We start from the raw sequence: 17,692 nt of genomic DNA, 5'->3' as shown, positions 1-17,692 counted from the left end.
CCCGCAGCGCGTGAACCACCAAAGCGATCGGTATAAGCTTCGCGCGATGTGAGAGTTGATCATCCGGATAATTAATTCACGTGGTGCGTGCTATCGCTATAAATTTACGACGGCGTGATGCCCCCGCCCAAGGTATCACTCTTGGTGATGTATATATATATATATATATATATATATATATATATATATATATATATACATGCGTGTGTGTGTGTGTGTGTGTACAGTAATTTGCGTTAATCAATTAATTGGCCCATTGCCAGTTCCATCTTCCACCTCCGCGTTTCGTAGGAGGCCGAGCGACGGGTATACCCGCTCGTTCAAAAAATTCAAGCGGAAATTCTTCTCTTGGGCATCATGCAAAAAGCAGAGAAAAAGGAGCGAGGAGATTCGATAAGGTTTGTTGGCGAAATGCCCGAAATGCACACAGAGAAAGAAAATTGAATTAATGCGGCTTAGCCGGGGCTTCATCGGACGTTGCTCGCAATCGCCCCCTCGGAGTCGATAATCGCCGCCACGGGTGATTAAATTGAACACAATTAAAAAGAGAGAGAGAGAGAGAGAGAGAGAGAGCATTGAATCGAAACGTCTTCCGGTAAAGGTGACTGTTGTTGTTTCGCGGGATTATCTCGTGTACGATTACAGAATCACCTTTAACTTCCACTCGGAGGTGTCACGCGCTCGACGTCAATTCTCGCCTTCTCTCACGTGATCTTTCCAGATTACGTCGCGCAATAGAGCTCTGCTCGATGAGGCGAAGTGTCACCGTTGGCGGACCGTTCCTTACGGCATAAAATCGTCAACGCCTCGTCCGCCTCATTACACCGAATGGGATCGCGTGCGATGCATCACGGGCCATAAAGCAATCAGAGAGTGAACGCGTAAAGATGCGCCGCGGGTCTCGTCGAAATAGCGCGGCATCAAGTTTACACGGGGCATCCCCGATCGGCCACAAAGATATTTTATGGACAGTCCCTTCGGGATAGTAGAGAAGCCGATTTTCACCAGACGAAAAATTGTGCACTCGCGTAATACATCAGGTGTCATACGTGTCGTGACATTATAACGTAAGATTATTTGTGCATAGAAAAAGTGCTAGAATCAAGTAAACGTAATTACCTGTTTTTCAGCATCAGAAGTCAAGTAATATTTTTGTCAATTTAGATATACTGTACTAGTTTACGGTAAATATTTATGTGAACGCAATAATATCTTAATAAATGAATTATTAAATGTGAGTATAAAATGATTCTAAATTTATGAGAGTATTCAGTACAATTATGTAAATTTCTTTTTTTCATTGAAGAAATTTAGTGGTTTTAAACTTCGATTTTTTGTGAGCATTTCCTAAAAATAAATTCCAGTGTTTTCAGTAGGAACATATTCGGCATATTCGAGATTTCAAAACTTCGGTATAATTCGACATTTGACGGCAAAGTTCGAAGACTCAAAGTTGAACTATTTGCAGCTTCGAACTCTATCCGAAGATTCAAAATATTGAAGCTGCTAATAGAACTCGATTTCACTACATCTGGTGAATAAACATCTGCCAATTTTTAGTAATAAACAACGGGTCGCATAACAATTAGTTATATTAATAGAGTCAATCGAGACAATCGCGTGGCAATAGAATAAACACGATATTACGCTAACATTATGCAATTACTCGTTCCCTAGTGGCTCCAAATCACGCATGATAATTCTCTATAATTAATAAAGATCACGTGATACATTATTGGCAATCTCACAGAGAGAATCATAACGCGGACGGATATCAGAAGGACAAGTTCATCGAGGCGGCGCGCTAGGGAGTAACAAAATTCCGAAATTAATCAAAGCGAGAATGCACCAGCTGCGGGTGGTGGGTAAAAGTCGCCGATGCGCGCAGAGAGACCGGCCCTTAATCCTAGCGACGTGTTACTTCGGACTAGCTAGCTGGCCCTTGAGGGACGCTGCCGCCTTGGCGTTAACGAGCCACCCTCTTCTCTGCGGCATCAAGAGTGTGGCGAAAGGCCTCGAGGGTGCTCGTATTTTAGGAACCAATCGAGTGTTGCAGGGTGCGGCCAAGAAGCGAATGTTCTCTCGGCGCCGTCGGGGCGCCGCTTGCGAGGGGCGAGCAGGCGGAAAGGGGTTGTGTGTGGGCGAGAGGGGTGGGGGCTTCATCGATTTCTTACCCCGTGGCCCAGTAACGCGTTTTGTGGGACCGTCGTGTCCCGTCATTGGGTGTAGCTCTCCCTGGCGAGGAGAAAGAGAAAGAGAGGGCGGGCGAGAGAGGGAGTGGGTTTTCGATGCACCTCGCGCAGCGGTCCGAGGAAAAAATCGTCGATCGCGCATCACCCCCGACGTCCTTCGCGTCGGGGCTGCCGTCGCGGTAGGTTCTGATTTCATCCTTTCGCCGGGGGCGCGCCGGAATTTGTTACTTCGGCATGAGTTCCGCGGCGAATCTTCTTTGCGATATGAATACTTCGGGAAACTTTCGGCCGTTGCGACAAAAGATACGCGACGAGTGGCGCAGTTTTCTAATACGAGATTCCGATAACGGACACGATCGTTGTTCCATGAAGTCGTCGACGAGGAGAGCGCGACTGATACTGACTTAATAGCCATTAAAATGTTTTCGAAGATCACTCGAAAGATACGTATCGATCGTGCGTTCGAGCGGGAGGGGTAGCTAAGACATCCGAGTAATTGATATTTTCCGAGCGAATCGCACGATCCAATCCTGAATATTGCATATTTACATTGTTACACCATCGTAACAAAGTTCGTTAATGCGAATGGATAAAGTGATAATTAATTCACATATCCATTAGCCGATAGCCTGCGCCTCGGCTGTACCGCGCGCGCTGCTGATTAATTCATTAAACGCGCGCATCGCTACGATTACGCGGGCTCGTTGCACTGCTTCCGTTATCAAAACCCGCCCCGATTTGAAATCTTATTTATCGGCAAACACACACAATCCCGTTATGTATTTATTTCAATATTATATATTATTTCACATAATAATCGTGACCTGTATTTACGGATTTCTCTCTCCTCTCTCTCCAGAATGTAAATTTACCCGTAATTATTCCGCGAGATCATCCCTCCGCTTCGCAACGACATCTCTTCAGCACGAGGTATCCTCCGAAGAGGGATACGTCGAGTTTCGTATCTCCGGCGCGCGCTAGTTAAAACTTGATGTCTTCCGGAAATCCCGGATGAAACGAAGACGGAGGGGGACACGACATCCTGAATAAGGGATAGAAACTCCTTGAGAATGTAAACCGTCCGTGTGTGTGTACATGTGCGTGCGTTTAATCCTACAACATATATATACCGCTCGAAAGCCTTCCTAAAGAAGATAAATTCCGGTCCGCCGCGTAACACTTTCTCGCACCGGAAGGCACGCGATCTATCTCGATTATGGTAATCTGGTATCGCATTATCGCACGGATATACACGAATTCGCGAATGCGAACCGTGCATCGCGCATCCTAGTACATCGAGCGTCTGGTAACCGCCGGCGCGATCTGTTAAAAGGAAAACTGACGGGCTCGCGCCCGTTAACAATGATGTACAGCCGAGCCGTAACATTTACGATAGGCGCAATGATGAATTATCATTACGTAAATTTCACCTATCACGATACACAACCCCGAGCGCGCGCACGCATCCGGTTCGTAACTTTATCCCGGTTACGTCGGAAGCAGCGGGCTTACGAATCAATCATGCGCTTCCCCGCCGCTCCTCCGCGACCACCGGCTTGATCGCAGGCGCGATCTTCGCGCGAAAATGAGCCGGTTATTTTCCAGAAGTTAGCGGTTACCGCCGACGATAAATCTATCCTTCTTCTCCCCTCCCTCTCCGACGTGATCGCGACGCTTTAATAACGGTAGCCCGGAGTGTTTAGTGGTGTTGCTCCGTGCGATAACAAATATTCCCGTGTCGGATCGGTTTATGCATTCACGTAATTGTGCATATTGACGAAACGCAACACAGGAGAGCGATGGGCAGCGGGGAAGGGCTGTTTGTTTCGCGAGTTTACTAGTATGGAAGGTAACGTTTAACGCGCGATCTGTCTCCCTTCCCCTCTGCCTCCTCCCCCCCCCCTCTCTCTCTCTCTCTCTCAATGCCTCAACTAGTGTCTTTAAGTTTAACATCCGACAACTATTTTATATATATATATATATTATTGCTGTACATTCTAACGAATCTTACACCTCAGATTAAATATACAGAGTGTTCAATACTTATCTTGAGATTCGTGCACGCAACACGGGTTAAATTGAACGGGAAAATCATGTACCATTTAGCAAAATTCATAATATTTAATGAGGAATTAATAAATCTGTATAAGCTAATGAGCACACGGGAAGCGGACCAGACTCTATATAAAGAAAAACGGCTTGCTTCTATAGATCTCCTAGCAACGATGAGCATCAGTTAATTTCTAGAGACAATTTTTCTTTATACACCCGGCCTACCGCTTCCCCTACTAATCCTCAACCCATACAGATTAATTATTAATAAATTAATTCCTCATGAACTATTGCAAATTTTGCAAAATGGCACATGATTTTCCTGTTCAATTTAATTCGTTCTATCGGTACACTACAGATCCCGAGATAATTATCGGATATCCTGTATATTTTACTCTCCCTCTTTCTCTCTTGTTCTCACTTTCTCGCCATTTCCCGCGATAATTTCGCCGTAACATCTAAACCGTATTACACAGCCGCGCAAGTCACGACAATGTTTCTCGATTTCTCTCCATTTGAGAGCGCGATGTTCCGGCGAAATAAAATATTTGTGCGACCGGCGAGAACCTCGATCGTGCATTTTCACCGTTGACTTAATCGTAGCCGGCGCATAAGTATCCGTTGTGATATCTCCGAGTGTTCGTCGCGGAAAAGTTGTCCCTTCTCTCCCGGCAACGTTAAAAGCTGTGCTTACTGCGTTGGTTCCGATACGCGCGCTCGAAGGCTAAGAGCCGGAAAGACGAAGTCATCCCGTACCAATGAGATCACGACGGTGCAGCGCGGAGGGTGAATCCCCCACTTGAAAAACAACTCGGGGAATTTAATCCCTATTAAGGACATAATCGCAGGCGCGCGGTAGGGAGAATCCTACCGGATATAATTAACTCCTAATGAAATTAAACGAAGCTCATATACTCACGAACGTTAAGGTTCACACGCGCTCCATATTTCTGAACTATCGCACTTGCCGAGGAAGTGTGTGCACGTGGAAGTAAGAGAGAGAGAGAAAGAGAGAAGGAGGTACCTGCGCTCGGATTAACTTAATCAACCGAGTATTTGTCGAGCGGAGGAAACGGCCGGAGTTGAACGGGCGGCATGGAGAGAATCCTTGGCGGCTGTGTTATCTCTCTCTCTCTCTCCCTCTCTCCCTCTCTCTGTCTCTCTTTGAGCAAATTGGCCGCGGCGCAATATCACGGCCCGCTCGGCGTCGAATGGACGCGGGAACGCGTTTTAATGGATTTCCCCGCTAATGTAGCTCAGTGTACATACGTTACGCTAACACAATGTCGATTGGGCGATTTTGCTAAACAAATATGGGCACGCTTGAATCATACGTCCTTTTAAATGGCGACGACAATGAGCTGCAGCGCGCGAGGCCGCGACTACGCGAGTAAAACGCGGTTCCCGTCGATTCGGTCCCCGGCGATTAATTCGATTCCGCGGCTCATCGTTAATTTCGCTGCGTCGCTTCATCGGCGTTTCGCGATAACTCCGCTCTCTTCCTCCGTTTCTGTTATTTTCTTTTCATCGGGTGAAAAATTAATCGAACGTTTTACGTCTCCTTTAGGCGACGGAGAACGGGATGTTCTCTTCGCAAAATGACGAACATTATCCTTCGCCTCGCGCGCATTACCTGTCGTGGATTATGCAAAATGTATGCGAAACTTATCGCTTGTTTACCGCGCTTTTTGCCGCCGTAAAACGCAGTTAAGGGCTTAATATGTAGTGAAGGAAAGAAAAAGAGAGAGAGAGAGAGAGAGAGGAGAAAATAAAGCCACCGCAATTATACGTTAGCGGGGCAACCCAGTTCCATCAATAAACGTCTACTTCTGGAATGAAGTGCCGTTATCTGAAACTACTTAACCTTTTTGCCGCGGCGGCCGGTAATTGCCCATCTTAAATTTCCGCGTCGGGACGAAAAAATGATTAACGGTCCCGGGATTCTTTATCATCCAAGTTCCCGCGCACTTCGGCGCGAAGTACATTAAGAGCGAACCGCGAGAATACGTAATGCGTGGAAGAAAGTTAGGTGATCGCTCCGCCCGGACAAAAGCCTTTCTCTTTTCAAATCATTTCATATGTAAACACCCAATAAAACGCTCGAGATCGTTCTTCGCGATTAGCTTCGCAATTTTAGACCCAAGCTTTCGGTTGGGATATGTTAAAGGTCGCTTTCCAGCGAAAGGTAAAAGTCAATGTATGTTTTATACGATGACTTATATCATTCATTATTTTTTTTTCCCAAACGCGAAATAAGCATATATTTAAAGGGAGACCGGAGTTAATTGGCTAAAGGGGTAAGTTGTTGATTATTTCTATTGTTTCCTAACAGATCGAGCAAGCAGAGAATTCAAATATGTCAAAGATGGTTACGAAATCCCTACTTGCTCGATTCTGCTAACGATTCTGTTAGAAAACAATAGAAATAATCAACAACTTTCCACTTTAGCCAACGAACCCCGGTCTCCCCTATCCCATGCAAATTAATAAGCGCTGCAATGTAAATATGAAGCAATGTAAATCCCCAACGACAAATATTTAATCGTTCGCGTTGCGTCGCGTTTTCGGCATGGCAGCGCGTATATGCACGAATGTGACTTCTATTTAGAAATATTCCCCAACTACAGACGAAAAACGAGCGGACCGGGGCTGTCCGGCTCTGTGTGTGCGTGCATGCGCGCGTGCGTGCGTGCGTGCGTGCGTGCGTGCGTGTGTGTGTATGTGTGTACATCGTAATGAATTTCCTCGCGCAGAAATGTACACGCTCCCATAGAGTCGAGATTTTAATACGTAATTGATTATGTGCATTAATCCGAGAGCTTCTTGAGAGCGGCAACACCTGCGCGAAAGGATATAGAATATTCCCCGGATACCAGGCGGATTTCAAAAATGTGACCAACACGCCGTATAAATTTTGCATTCGTACTGAATACTGCAAAGGAAGGCACTCTGGCTTATCTTTATTACATTTGTTATATAAAGCACATCGTAGTATCGCGTTCTTCCGAGAGCTAGGGAAGAACAGGAGGGAATGAAATGTACTTAAAGGAACTTGTAGCATCTATAGTTCGTTGGCATCTCTTTACGAAAGGCCGCCGCCTGCATAAACATAGCATGCAAATAACAATTGCAACGTTCTCATTGTTACTCGCGCACGCGTTACAACGCGACATCATCCCGACGATCGCTGAATGCGGCACGCATCCACAAGTGTATTTCTTGCGAAATATCCGTACGTGTGTACAGTCTTCATGGAAGCAGTTTGTATCTCATGGAAAACTACCGGCTAGAAATTAATCGGGGCGTGTCCCAAGTTCAGTGGTCATAGATAGGCATGTTTCAAACGACAGAGCCGCGATATCTAATGGCGAGAATTTTCTTTGACATGTTACAGTAACGAAATTCATTCGCATCGGGATAGCCGACAAGAACGATAATCCCCCGTACTTCGACAAGGGCCTCTACGAGGCTGAGGTAGACGAAAATGAGGACATCCAACATACGGTGCTCACCGTTACCGCCAAAGATCACGATGAGTGTAAGTATTCCTTTCTTTTCTTGCTTTCGACATCGCATCAATTGTCGAATTTACTCGGCGGTTACCTCGCCGATCACCGAATCGTTTTCCCTTCGCACTTCGTGTTCTAATATTGCAACCAAAATTAACAATTTACGACGTTCATGTATTTATACATTTGTAGCGGCCTTACGATAGAGTTGTGTGTCCGTATGTGTATGTATCCAGTATATGTATATGTGTGTATATATATATATATATATATATATATATATATATATATATATATATTCGGTATATTCAGTTACATTTGAACGGTTAACAATAAATACACGCGAGGCAATTAATGCGAGAGGTAGAATGTAATCCCGTTTGTCACGAGACGAGCTCGACACGATGAAGTAGAAACTCTCGCAATGCAACTACGGACGATCGCGCCCGACTATTGTATATCGTAATACGGGAGAGAGGGGAAGAGAGAGAGTGAGGAAATCATCTCCGGAAACTCGAATCGGCCCTCGCTGGATTCGGTAACTTATCGAAAAGTAATAATTATATGCGCATCACGGAGACGTTCCGCTCGAATTGCCGGCGACGGATCGTTTGCTCGATAGTTTGCGATACGTTAAACGTTAATGCAATCAATTGAAACCTCATCGCGTTTAATTCTCACTTCAACGTTTGACCCTTCCAGCTAATTAAATTAAACGTAGCCTATTATACGATTTTCCGCACTTTCGGTGTTTTAAACAGTTTAATTCAGCGCTCGATAAATATTGATGATGCGCGCAAAACTGATATCGGCATTTCACAGCGCGCGCACCGGAGACGCGCGAATTCGGTTCAGCACGCTGTGCGTTCTTTGTAAATTGAGTACAAAGCCGATATGGTGTAAACACATTAATGTGACAGCGCGAGACGAATAATGCAGGCAATGTGCAATTAAAGTCCGCCGGCATAAATAAATGCGCTATTTATCACTCTCCGCGTGCGAGATTGCCTCCATGCTTGTTATTGGATTTAGAAATTACAAATGATGCTCCACTCGATTAAAATCGTGATTAATCGAAGTAAGTCCGCTATACGAAGTAACAACGTCGAATAGCTTTTGTTGTATAATTCACGGCATAATTTGACGTGGAATTTTATTACGTTGTCGTTAATTTTATACGTTTTTGTGCAATACAAGAAACGTCCGGTAATCTGTAGATACGTATATGTATTTACAAGCGCGCGAGCATCGTTGATAAATGTAATTCCGACTATTCGGGCGTTTTCTCACAAAGAGAATTCCGCCCTGAATTCTGTCGCAACTTACAGATCGTTTAAAGGCTTTACAAATTGGCACAATGGCGAACGGGGACGGTGGAAAATGTGAAGCAATCCTTCTGTTGAAAAAGGAAAAAAAAACGAAACTCCGGCTCTCGAATCTGAGCGTTCCGCGTGCTATTGTCGTTGCCTAATCCGAGACCGGTTTTATCGGTTGCCGTTTCGCGAAAAACGCGAAATAACTCGCACCAAAGTCCGTCTAGATCACGTGTTAATCGTGAATTATCGCGAGGTAAATCGAGCAAAGTTCAAACGGTCGAGCGATCGCGCACCAAGGGTGACCCCCCGCCCCCCGCCTCGCTCTCTTCCCTCCTTTCCCCCGTGCACGGCCGAACTTTCTTATTCGATAAAACACTCCTCGCAGCGAGAACTTTTATCTCGAAATTCACTCGATTGTAACGCACAGCGGAAAGAGAGAAAGAAGGAAAGAGAGGGAGGGTGAGAAAGAGTGGATCGTTCACGCCTGGCTTTTATTAAAAGCATCCCCTTTTCTGTCGCAGCCTCGCGTATTCGATACGAGATCACGAGCGGGAACATAGGCGGTGCGTTCGCCGTGAAAAACATGACCGGCGCCATTTACGTCGCGGGTGCGTTGGACTATGAGACGAGGAAGAGGGTTGGTATCGCCATAAATGTCATTCGAGCGTGTGCCGCTCGAACGCCTTTTACTACACTTTGTAGCCGTTCCTGTCGCATGTGCACGCCCGCGAGACGTTAAGTTCTCTTTATTTATTCGTAAGTTACTCGAAAGCCGCGTTTCTCGATCGTGTATGAAATATTCCGAGGTTTACTCAATCTCGCGACTACAGTAAAAGCGACTATAGTAAATAATTCTGCGTTAAATTCAACATATTTCACATGTCCCAAAAGGTCCACTAAAACTTTTATGTTAATTTAACACAGGGTGAATATGTTGAAAAGTAACATATCGTGTCCAAAATTAATGCAAAATTAATACATTAATCGACATTGAAGTATAAAATGTGTTATTTCACACTTACACATGTTGAATCGGTATAACACAAAAGGCTGAGATAATATAAAAACAATATGTTAAATTAACACACGTATGTTAAAAATTTAATCAAATTTTAACAAGGACCAATTTTAACACAAGTACGAAATATCTTTTGCCGTTGTCTTTATTTGTTACCTTTCCCGGGAATAGTTAAGCAATTAGTTATTGCACTTCTCTTTCATTTTCGTAAAAATATAACGACGTAAATATATTCGCTTTTCTCCGCGTTTGTTTCGTGCACAGGAAAATTATTCAAGATATGAGATATAAGAGAGGAGCTCGGATATGGTTTTACGGTGGATTAAAATACAAGCTTGTGTCTTGCAGTACGAGCTTCGGCTTACTGCCTCGGACAACTTGAAGGAGAATTACACGACTGTTGTAATTCACGTGAAGGATGTAAACGACAACCCGCCCGTCTTCGAGCGACCAAATTACAGAACACAAATTACCGAGGAGGACGACAGAACTCTGCCGAAACGCGTCCTCGGGGTAATTGCTCTCCTTATGTAATCATTACATCGAATTTCCTTCGGCATTACACGACCTGCGTCTTCGGTTCGGAACGTTTAAGCCCGCCGCAGTTGTCAGCTTACAGTCAATTCGCAATTTGACCCACAGGTCACTGCCACAGACGGGGATAAGGACAGACCGCAAAACATCGTCTACTTCCTGACCGGGCAAGGTATCGATGCCGATAATCCCACGAACAGCAAGTTCGATATCAACCGCACGACCGGCGAGATCTTCGTCCTAAAGGTCTGTATGCCCTGGACTCGACCAACGGTAGTTATCCTCCGGTGTAATTAAAAACTAATAGCTGTCACGCAAAGCTGTTTTGCGAAGTAAATCACGGTTATATTATAACGAGACGGGAAACAGAAGTATCTGTCGGATTGACGCAAATGTTCGTTCCATTTTCAATCAAAATGTACATGTAACATTTATTTATCTTCAAAAAAGAAAACAATCAATTGATTAACTCTCGCCGCATACCTGAGGTCTTTTTCGATCCCACGCAACTAAAAACGGTGATATTTTCTGTTTTTATTTCTTTTTTTATTTTCAACTCCTAAAAATGCCTTTTGCATACTTCACACTATTAGTTTTCAGCAATTTTAATTTTAAAACTATTACTGGTATTTTTTTATTGTGAAAAATATGAGACGAGGTCAATTTTAACTATACACGGAGAAAACATATTTTGCTGGAAAATCAAATCGTTTATTAATATAGTGACAGCAAAAAGATTTCTTAAGAGTATTAATTGCTGTTTGCCTGATATATGAATAGCAAAATAATTTGGTTAAGCTAAATTAAGTAAATTTTATCACTGTCGCAACGACGTTTTATTACAACAGCAAAATTATTTTTTCGTGTAATAAGTATTTTTATTGTCATTATATTAACAAATAACTTACTGTTCAAACTTTTTTTTTTTCATATAAGTGAGTATGATGTAAGAGAACTTGCATTTTGTATGTGAACGACAAGCCGAAATACATAATTTATATTTCACGTGTTCCAACTAAAAATCCGAAGATAATGATTTCGAATAATTATTTTCACGCTAATATTTATACTATTTGTTAGTTTTGATCCTGGAAAAAGTTTATATATTAAAAACCCTTTATTTATATGTCGTTATTCCTTATTTTCACTACAAAATGAGTAATTATAAGATGGGGTCAAAAACCACAGGTAGGTTATATGAAATTCTAGAGCAGATGGGCGATGAGAATTAAGTATACACCGTTATGTTCGATGACTTCTTCGGCAGCTGCATGATCCTGTGCTCGTAGAAATTCTAGGATTTCTGAGCGAAGAACTGATTAAAAAACGAAGCGAGTTTTTGCATCACACAGCTCCACATTTCAATATCACCGAAAATCATTTTACAGATTTGCACGTGACGTGGAGAATTTATTCGTTTATATTAAATATGAAATGTACGGACTAAAAGGAGTCGTGGAAAATGACGATTTCGCTGAATCGTGGGTTGGGAAAGATCGATCTCCGATCGATACGCGTAAACAGTCCGGCGCAATAATCGAACACGTGGGCGCGTTCGGCACGGGAAATTAATTCTTCTATTACTGGAGAGAACGCACGTAACATTTGTGCACGTGGCAGCGGCAGGACGCGCGATATTGCGCGAGTACACGATGGAATAATTCAAATATCGGTGCCGCGCGACGATATTGAGTTCCCGGTGAAGACCGTGTCAATATACGATGTCCTTGTTGAATTGTATGTTTGACTGACTCCTCAAAGGATCTCCCGTGTGACTCTTCCTTTTTCTCCCGCTGTGCAGCCGCTGGACAGAGACCAACCGAATGGCCGTCCGCAGTGGCGGTTCACCGTGTTTGCACAGGACGAGGGTGGAGAGGGTCTGGTGGGTTACGCCGACGTGCAAGTTAACCTCAAGGACATCAACGACAACGCCCCGATATTCCCGCAGGGGGTCTACTTCGGCAACGTCACTGAGAACGGCACCGCAGGTTTGTGGGGAACGGCCGATGGGACGCAACCGGACGCGCGGTGCCTCTTCTAAAGTTACATTTGCACCGATTAAACCCTCCCGTGCCAAATTAGAAATTCGCGCGTGGGCCATATTGAAAATACGGGTCCTTCGAGTTTAATCGATAAGATAACGTGAGAAGTTCCGTCCATTTGTCAGTATTTCTCAGAATAAGACTCAGGGAGTTTAGATTCAATTTATTCTCAGACAACGCAATGTGCGTGCGTGTCTGTGGTGTGTGTCTAAAATCGGGAAATGAAACGTTTTTAAATTTTCATCTTAAAGACGTTTTTAAGACGTTTTATGTTCCGACGTCTTAAAGATATTTTTAAAGCGTCTTATGTCTCGATTTTAAATATTGTCTGAGTTCTCTCTCTTGTTAATAAATTCCTCGCGCTCGTTTTTCCCCGTCAGGAATGGTAGTAATGACGATGACAGCCGTGGACTACGACGACCCGAGCGAAGGCACGAACGCGAGGCTCATCTACTCCATCGAGAAGAATGTCATTGAAGAGGAGACCGGCTCGCCCATCTTCGAGATCGAGTCGGAGACCGGCGTGATAAAGACCGCAGTATGTTGCTTGGACCGCGAACGCACTCCGGATTATTCTATACAGGTCGTCGCGATGGATGGAGGGGGGTTAAAAGGTACGGCTCTTTCAGCGGTTTTACTTTAATCTCAATTGTATTCGGTCTCGCGCCTCGTATCTCTCGCATCAATTTCACAGCATTTTCCCCAACATTTCGCGCAACATTTCGCAACCGGTGAGCGGTACTCCTATTTCGCTCTCGCGAAATTATTTAATACAGAGAGCGCATTTCGTTCGCAGCCCGTTCGAAATATACATGTGAGAAAAAGATACGGACCATTTCCGAGTGTTTTACAGTGTTTGCGCCGCGTTTTTCACGCTCGTTCCATAAAATATGACACCATCGATTGTTCCCGCGTCTCTTTTACGCCGCTCGCATTCTACTTCAAGTATCTGTTTGCGGTTCGCGCGAAAGTTGGTATTCCGGAAGCGCGGCGTTCATAAAACGACGCGGCGAACGCCGGCGCGAGCGCGTCCGGCGATATCGTTTTGCATATTTTAAGTGTTTTCCCCGGGACGGTTGATATTCCATCGAGCGTGCGCGCTACAGCCAGCCGACGTTGCCGAGCGTGTATGCGTATCCTCCTTTCAGGGACCGGGACGGCATCGATACGGGTCAAAGATATAAACGACATGCCGCCGCAATTCACGAAGGAGGAGTGGTTCACCGAGGTGGACGAGACGGAAGGGCCGGACCTGCCGGAAATGCCGATACTCACCGTCACCGTCCACGACGAAGACGAGACCAATAAATTCCAATACAAGGTATCCCCGTCGCGTGTATTCCCCGCCGGCCGAGATATTCAAATCGCGTTTTTCACCACGTTTCCGCAATTTTTCTCGCAATTTCCCTCGAAATTAAAATATAGCGATTAAAACATATCCGGTTTGCTCCGCCTTTCCTTCACTCGGCTTCTCGACGGTGATTGCGAACGACACACGCGGGAGGTGACTTTCAGGTGATCGAGAGCAGCGGTTACGGCGCCGACAAGTTCACCATGGTGCGGAACAACGACGGCACGGGATCGCTGAAAATTGTACAGTCGCTAGATTACGAGGACCAACTGCAGAGCAACGGCTTTAGGTTTAGGATACAGGTGAACGATAAGGTGAGCGAGGATGATTACATCAAATATGTAAAGTCACGGAGCTTCGCGGGTGCATGTATTTTCCTTGTATTATGTAACGTAAAATATGCCTAATGTTCGAGGTCTGGACAATACTTTCTGGAATTTTTAGAAGCAAATTTACTTCTCCCGTAAAATTGTTAGCTCGACATTTCTCTAAAAATCGATGGCTTTTGTAAAATAGATCGCTTCGGTATATCCGTCGATTACGAAAGTGTGTAATAACGGGTAACGATAATTTTTCGTAGTAACGACTTACTCGAGCCAATCACTTTTCTAGGGCGAAGACAATGACAACGACAAATACCATGTAGCCTATTCCTGGGTGGTTGTGAAATTACGAGATATTAACGACAATCAGCCGCTGTTCGAGAAGGCCAACATCGAAACCAGCGTTGCGGAGAACGCTCGCATAGGCAGCACTCTGGAAACATTCAAAGCCACCGATCCGGATCAAGGTGGGAAGAGCAAGGTCTCCTACTCCATAGATAGAAGCTCTGATCGCAAGCGACAGTTCTTCATCAACGAAAATGGCACTGTATCGATCCAGAGAAGCCTTGACCGCGAGGAAACCCCTCGACATCAGGTAAAAATTATGAAGTATCAATAAAAATCAACGAGGAAAAGTTATTAGAGAAATTATTCTATCGTTATAAAATTACAAAATTGGGAATAATAAAGCTATACAATTGGGAGAAATTTAACGAATATCTTCGGTGAATCTTTTAACGAAAACTAATTCAAATTTGTCGTTTTATTGCATGCCATTAACCAGATGAATTGAAATGTAACTTAACCCTTAGCTGACACACGGGGTTAAAAGTACCCCAGAGTGTTTTTGAACGCAAATTTTTCATAGCTGCGCGCTAAATTTGGTTCTGTGGCGTCACCTAGTATTAGTCGAGGCTTGACCCAATATTGACAAATAAAACAATTATACACATTTTTTCTCGCTGGGGTCCAAAATACCCCCTATAGCACGTACGTTATTATTTTGACGTGTGTCAGTTAAGGGTTAAAATGCAGCATACAGAAATGATATCGAAAAATCAACATTTTGTTATCTTAGGTGAAAATTTTGGCGATCGACGATGGAATACCACCCAAAACCGCGACTGCCACCTTGACAGTCGTCGTGCAGGATATCAACGACAACCCGCCCAGATTCCTCAAGGACTATCGTCCAGTTTTGCCGGAATACGCGCAAACGAAAAAGGTCGTCGAGATTCTCGCTACCGATGACGACGATCGATCGAGGAGCAACGGCCCGCCGTTTACTTTCAGGATGGATCCTAACGCGAACGATGTTATCCGAGCTAGCTTCAAAGTAGAAAGCGACAACAGTGAGTTTCGTCAACAAAAACATTCGTCGTAGCGTAGCAAAAATCGCGAGGTCTTATCGAGAAAAGAGAGAAGTCCCCTATTATTTTCCAACGTCTCTGAGATGCCTCCAATTTTTTTTTGTCAAAATGCATGTCATCTGTTTTTTTCAATACCTAGATATCTTAATAATTAACATTATATCTAATAACAAACATTATTAGAGAATATAGTTCTTCACTCAAACTCTCGTTACCTTCAGAGGGAGCCAACGGAGATGGAATGGCCGTAGTATCGTCCTTGCGTTCCTTCGATAGGGAACAACAAAAGGAGTTCTTAATTCCCATCGTCATCAAGGATTCCGGGAATCCCTCTATGTCTGGGACCAGTACCTTGACCGTTATCATAGGAGACGTTAACGACAACAAGATGCAGCCTGGCTCGAAGGAAATCTTTGTATATAACTACGCAGTGAGTATCAACGTAACGACGCAAACGGTGGTCACGTTAAACTCTCTGTATTAAATAATATTCAAATTTCCTCATTTATACGCGACCAATGCGCACTCGCGCGAGCCCCATTTGTCACGGATTTTCGAAAGATTTCGACGCGATAATGCAATCCATTTCCAGGGACAATCGCCCGACACCGAGATAGGCAGGGTGTACGTGTACGATCTGGACGACTGGGACCTGCCGGATAAAAAGTTCTACTGGGAGGGACTGGAGCACAACCAGTTTAAGCTCGACGAGGACACGGGGATGATCTACATGAAGTCCGGCACGCATGACGGCAAATATCACCTACGGTTCAAGGTCTACGATCGGAAGCACACGCAGACCGACGTGCCCGCGAACGTGACCGTCACCGTCAAGAGTATCCCGCACGAGGCGGTGCTGAATTCAGGCTCGGTTCGGATATCCGGGATAACGGACGAGGACTTTATTCGCGTCTGGAATTATCAGGTGAGCTGACGAAGATCTTCTATCAAATTGTGCGCACTAATTTATTCGCGAATGCACTAAGAACTTATCCGATTGGGCCCAAAGTTACAGGACACATTCCTCCTGTCTTCAGTAGCACACGATCACACCTTATTTTTAGCCATTCTGTACGAATCCTTGAATTCTGAATGCTTGTTTTGCCAATGAAACGAGGTCACTTGGTCTTGAGTCTTCTATCTCTCCGCTCACTAAGTTTCAGTCCGACACGTCCTTCTGAGTGGGGCATTTTCAACGCTTTTCAGTGTAGTAGTAGTGTAGTATAGTAATGTAGATAGACCCATTTCCCAATTTATTTATTGTCTGCTCTCACGAATGAAAATCACGCAAGTTGCGTGTGAAAGCTAATCGCTCTACATGGTTTTCAGAATCAAACCCTTAGCCGAAGCAAAGTGGATCTGTTTAGGGACAAACTGTCGCACTTGTTGAGCATAGACAGAGACAATGTGGACGTCTTCAGCGTGCAGTTAAGGAGGGTGCATCCACCGTTGACGGATGTCAGATTCGCCGCGCACGGCTCGCTGTATTACAAACCGGTCAGGCTCAACGGCATTGTCCTCATGCATCGTGAAGAGGTAAACGTTCTAGTCGTGAAATAATTTCCACAGGAAACTGGATTCCGAACACTTTAGAATTATCTTGAATGAAATATTCGGGATTGCACTGACGAAATCGCGCGTCCGACCGACAGATCGAGAAAGACGTGGGCATCAACATAACTATGGTCGGCATCGACGAGTGTTACTACGAGAACGAGATGTGTGAAGGCAGCTGTACGAACACCCTCGACATCAGCAGCTTGCCGTACATGGTGAACGCGAACAGGACCGCCCTCGTCGGCGTGCGCGTCGACGTGATAGCCGAGTGTACCTGCGGAGCGCGGAATTTCAGCAAGGGCGAGTCCTGCAGGAACAGTCCCTGCTACAATGGCGGACGTTGCGTGGAGGACCGGTTCGGTTTATCGTAAGTAAAGATTAATTAGATTAATTGGGAGAAAATGTTACAGCGCCGAACCTTGTTTCTC

The 17,692-nt window shown here is 44.7% G+C and overlaps 1 protein-coding gene across 2 annotated transcripts in view; it reads left to right on the top strand.

The window, feature by feature from the left end:
• Window positions 1-17,692, top strand: part of LOC106743837 (neural-cadherin-like) — a 156,296-nt gene that overhangs the window by 131,695 nt on the left and 6,909 nt on the right. For both annotated transcript variants that reach the window (XM_014618053.1, XM_014618054.1), the window contains 14 exons: window positions 7,639-7,782; window positions 9,591-9,706; window positions 10,436-10,600; window positions 10,730-10,867; window positions 12,423-12,609; window positions 13,044-13,277; window positions 13,812-13,984; window positions 14,179-14,328; window positions 14,627-14,932; window positions 15,416-15,689; window positions 15,929-16,137; window positions 16,300-16,632; window positions 17,037-17,243; window positions 17,360-17,631. In XM_014618053.1, coding sequence (XP_014473539.1) covers window positions 7,639-7,782; window positions 9,591-9,706; window positions 10,436-10,600; window positions 10,730-10,867; window positions 12,423-12,609; window positions 13,044-13,277; window positions 13,812-13,984; window positions 14,179-14,328; window positions 14,627-14,932; window positions 15,416-15,689; window positions 15,929-16,137; window positions 16,300-16,632; window positions 17,037-17,243; window positions 17,360-17,631 — 2,908 coding nt within the window. The remainder of the gene's footprint in view (window positions 1-7,638; window positions 7,783-9,590; window positions 9,707-10,435; window positions 10,601-10,729; window positions 10,868-12,422; window positions 12,610-13,043; window positions 13,278-13,811; window positions 13,985-14,178; window positions 14,329-14,626; window positions 14,933-15,415; window positions 15,690-15,928; window positions 16,138-16,299; window positions 16,633-17,036; window positions 17,244-17,359; window positions 17,632-17,692) is intronic.

This window comes from Dinoponera quadriceps, unplaced genomic scaffold (genome assembly GCF_001313825.1).
Source record: "Dinoponera quadriceps isolate SergipeBrazil2010 unplaced genomic scaffold, ASM131382v1 scaffold1153, whole genome shotgun sequence".
Taxonomy (NCBI): Eukaryota; Metazoa; Arthropoda; class Insecta; order Hymenoptera; family Formicidae; genus Dinoponera; species Dinoponera quadriceps.
The sequence above is the reverse complement of the archived record's forward strand: the minus strand, read 5'-3'. Positions and strand labels throughout refer to the sequence as shown.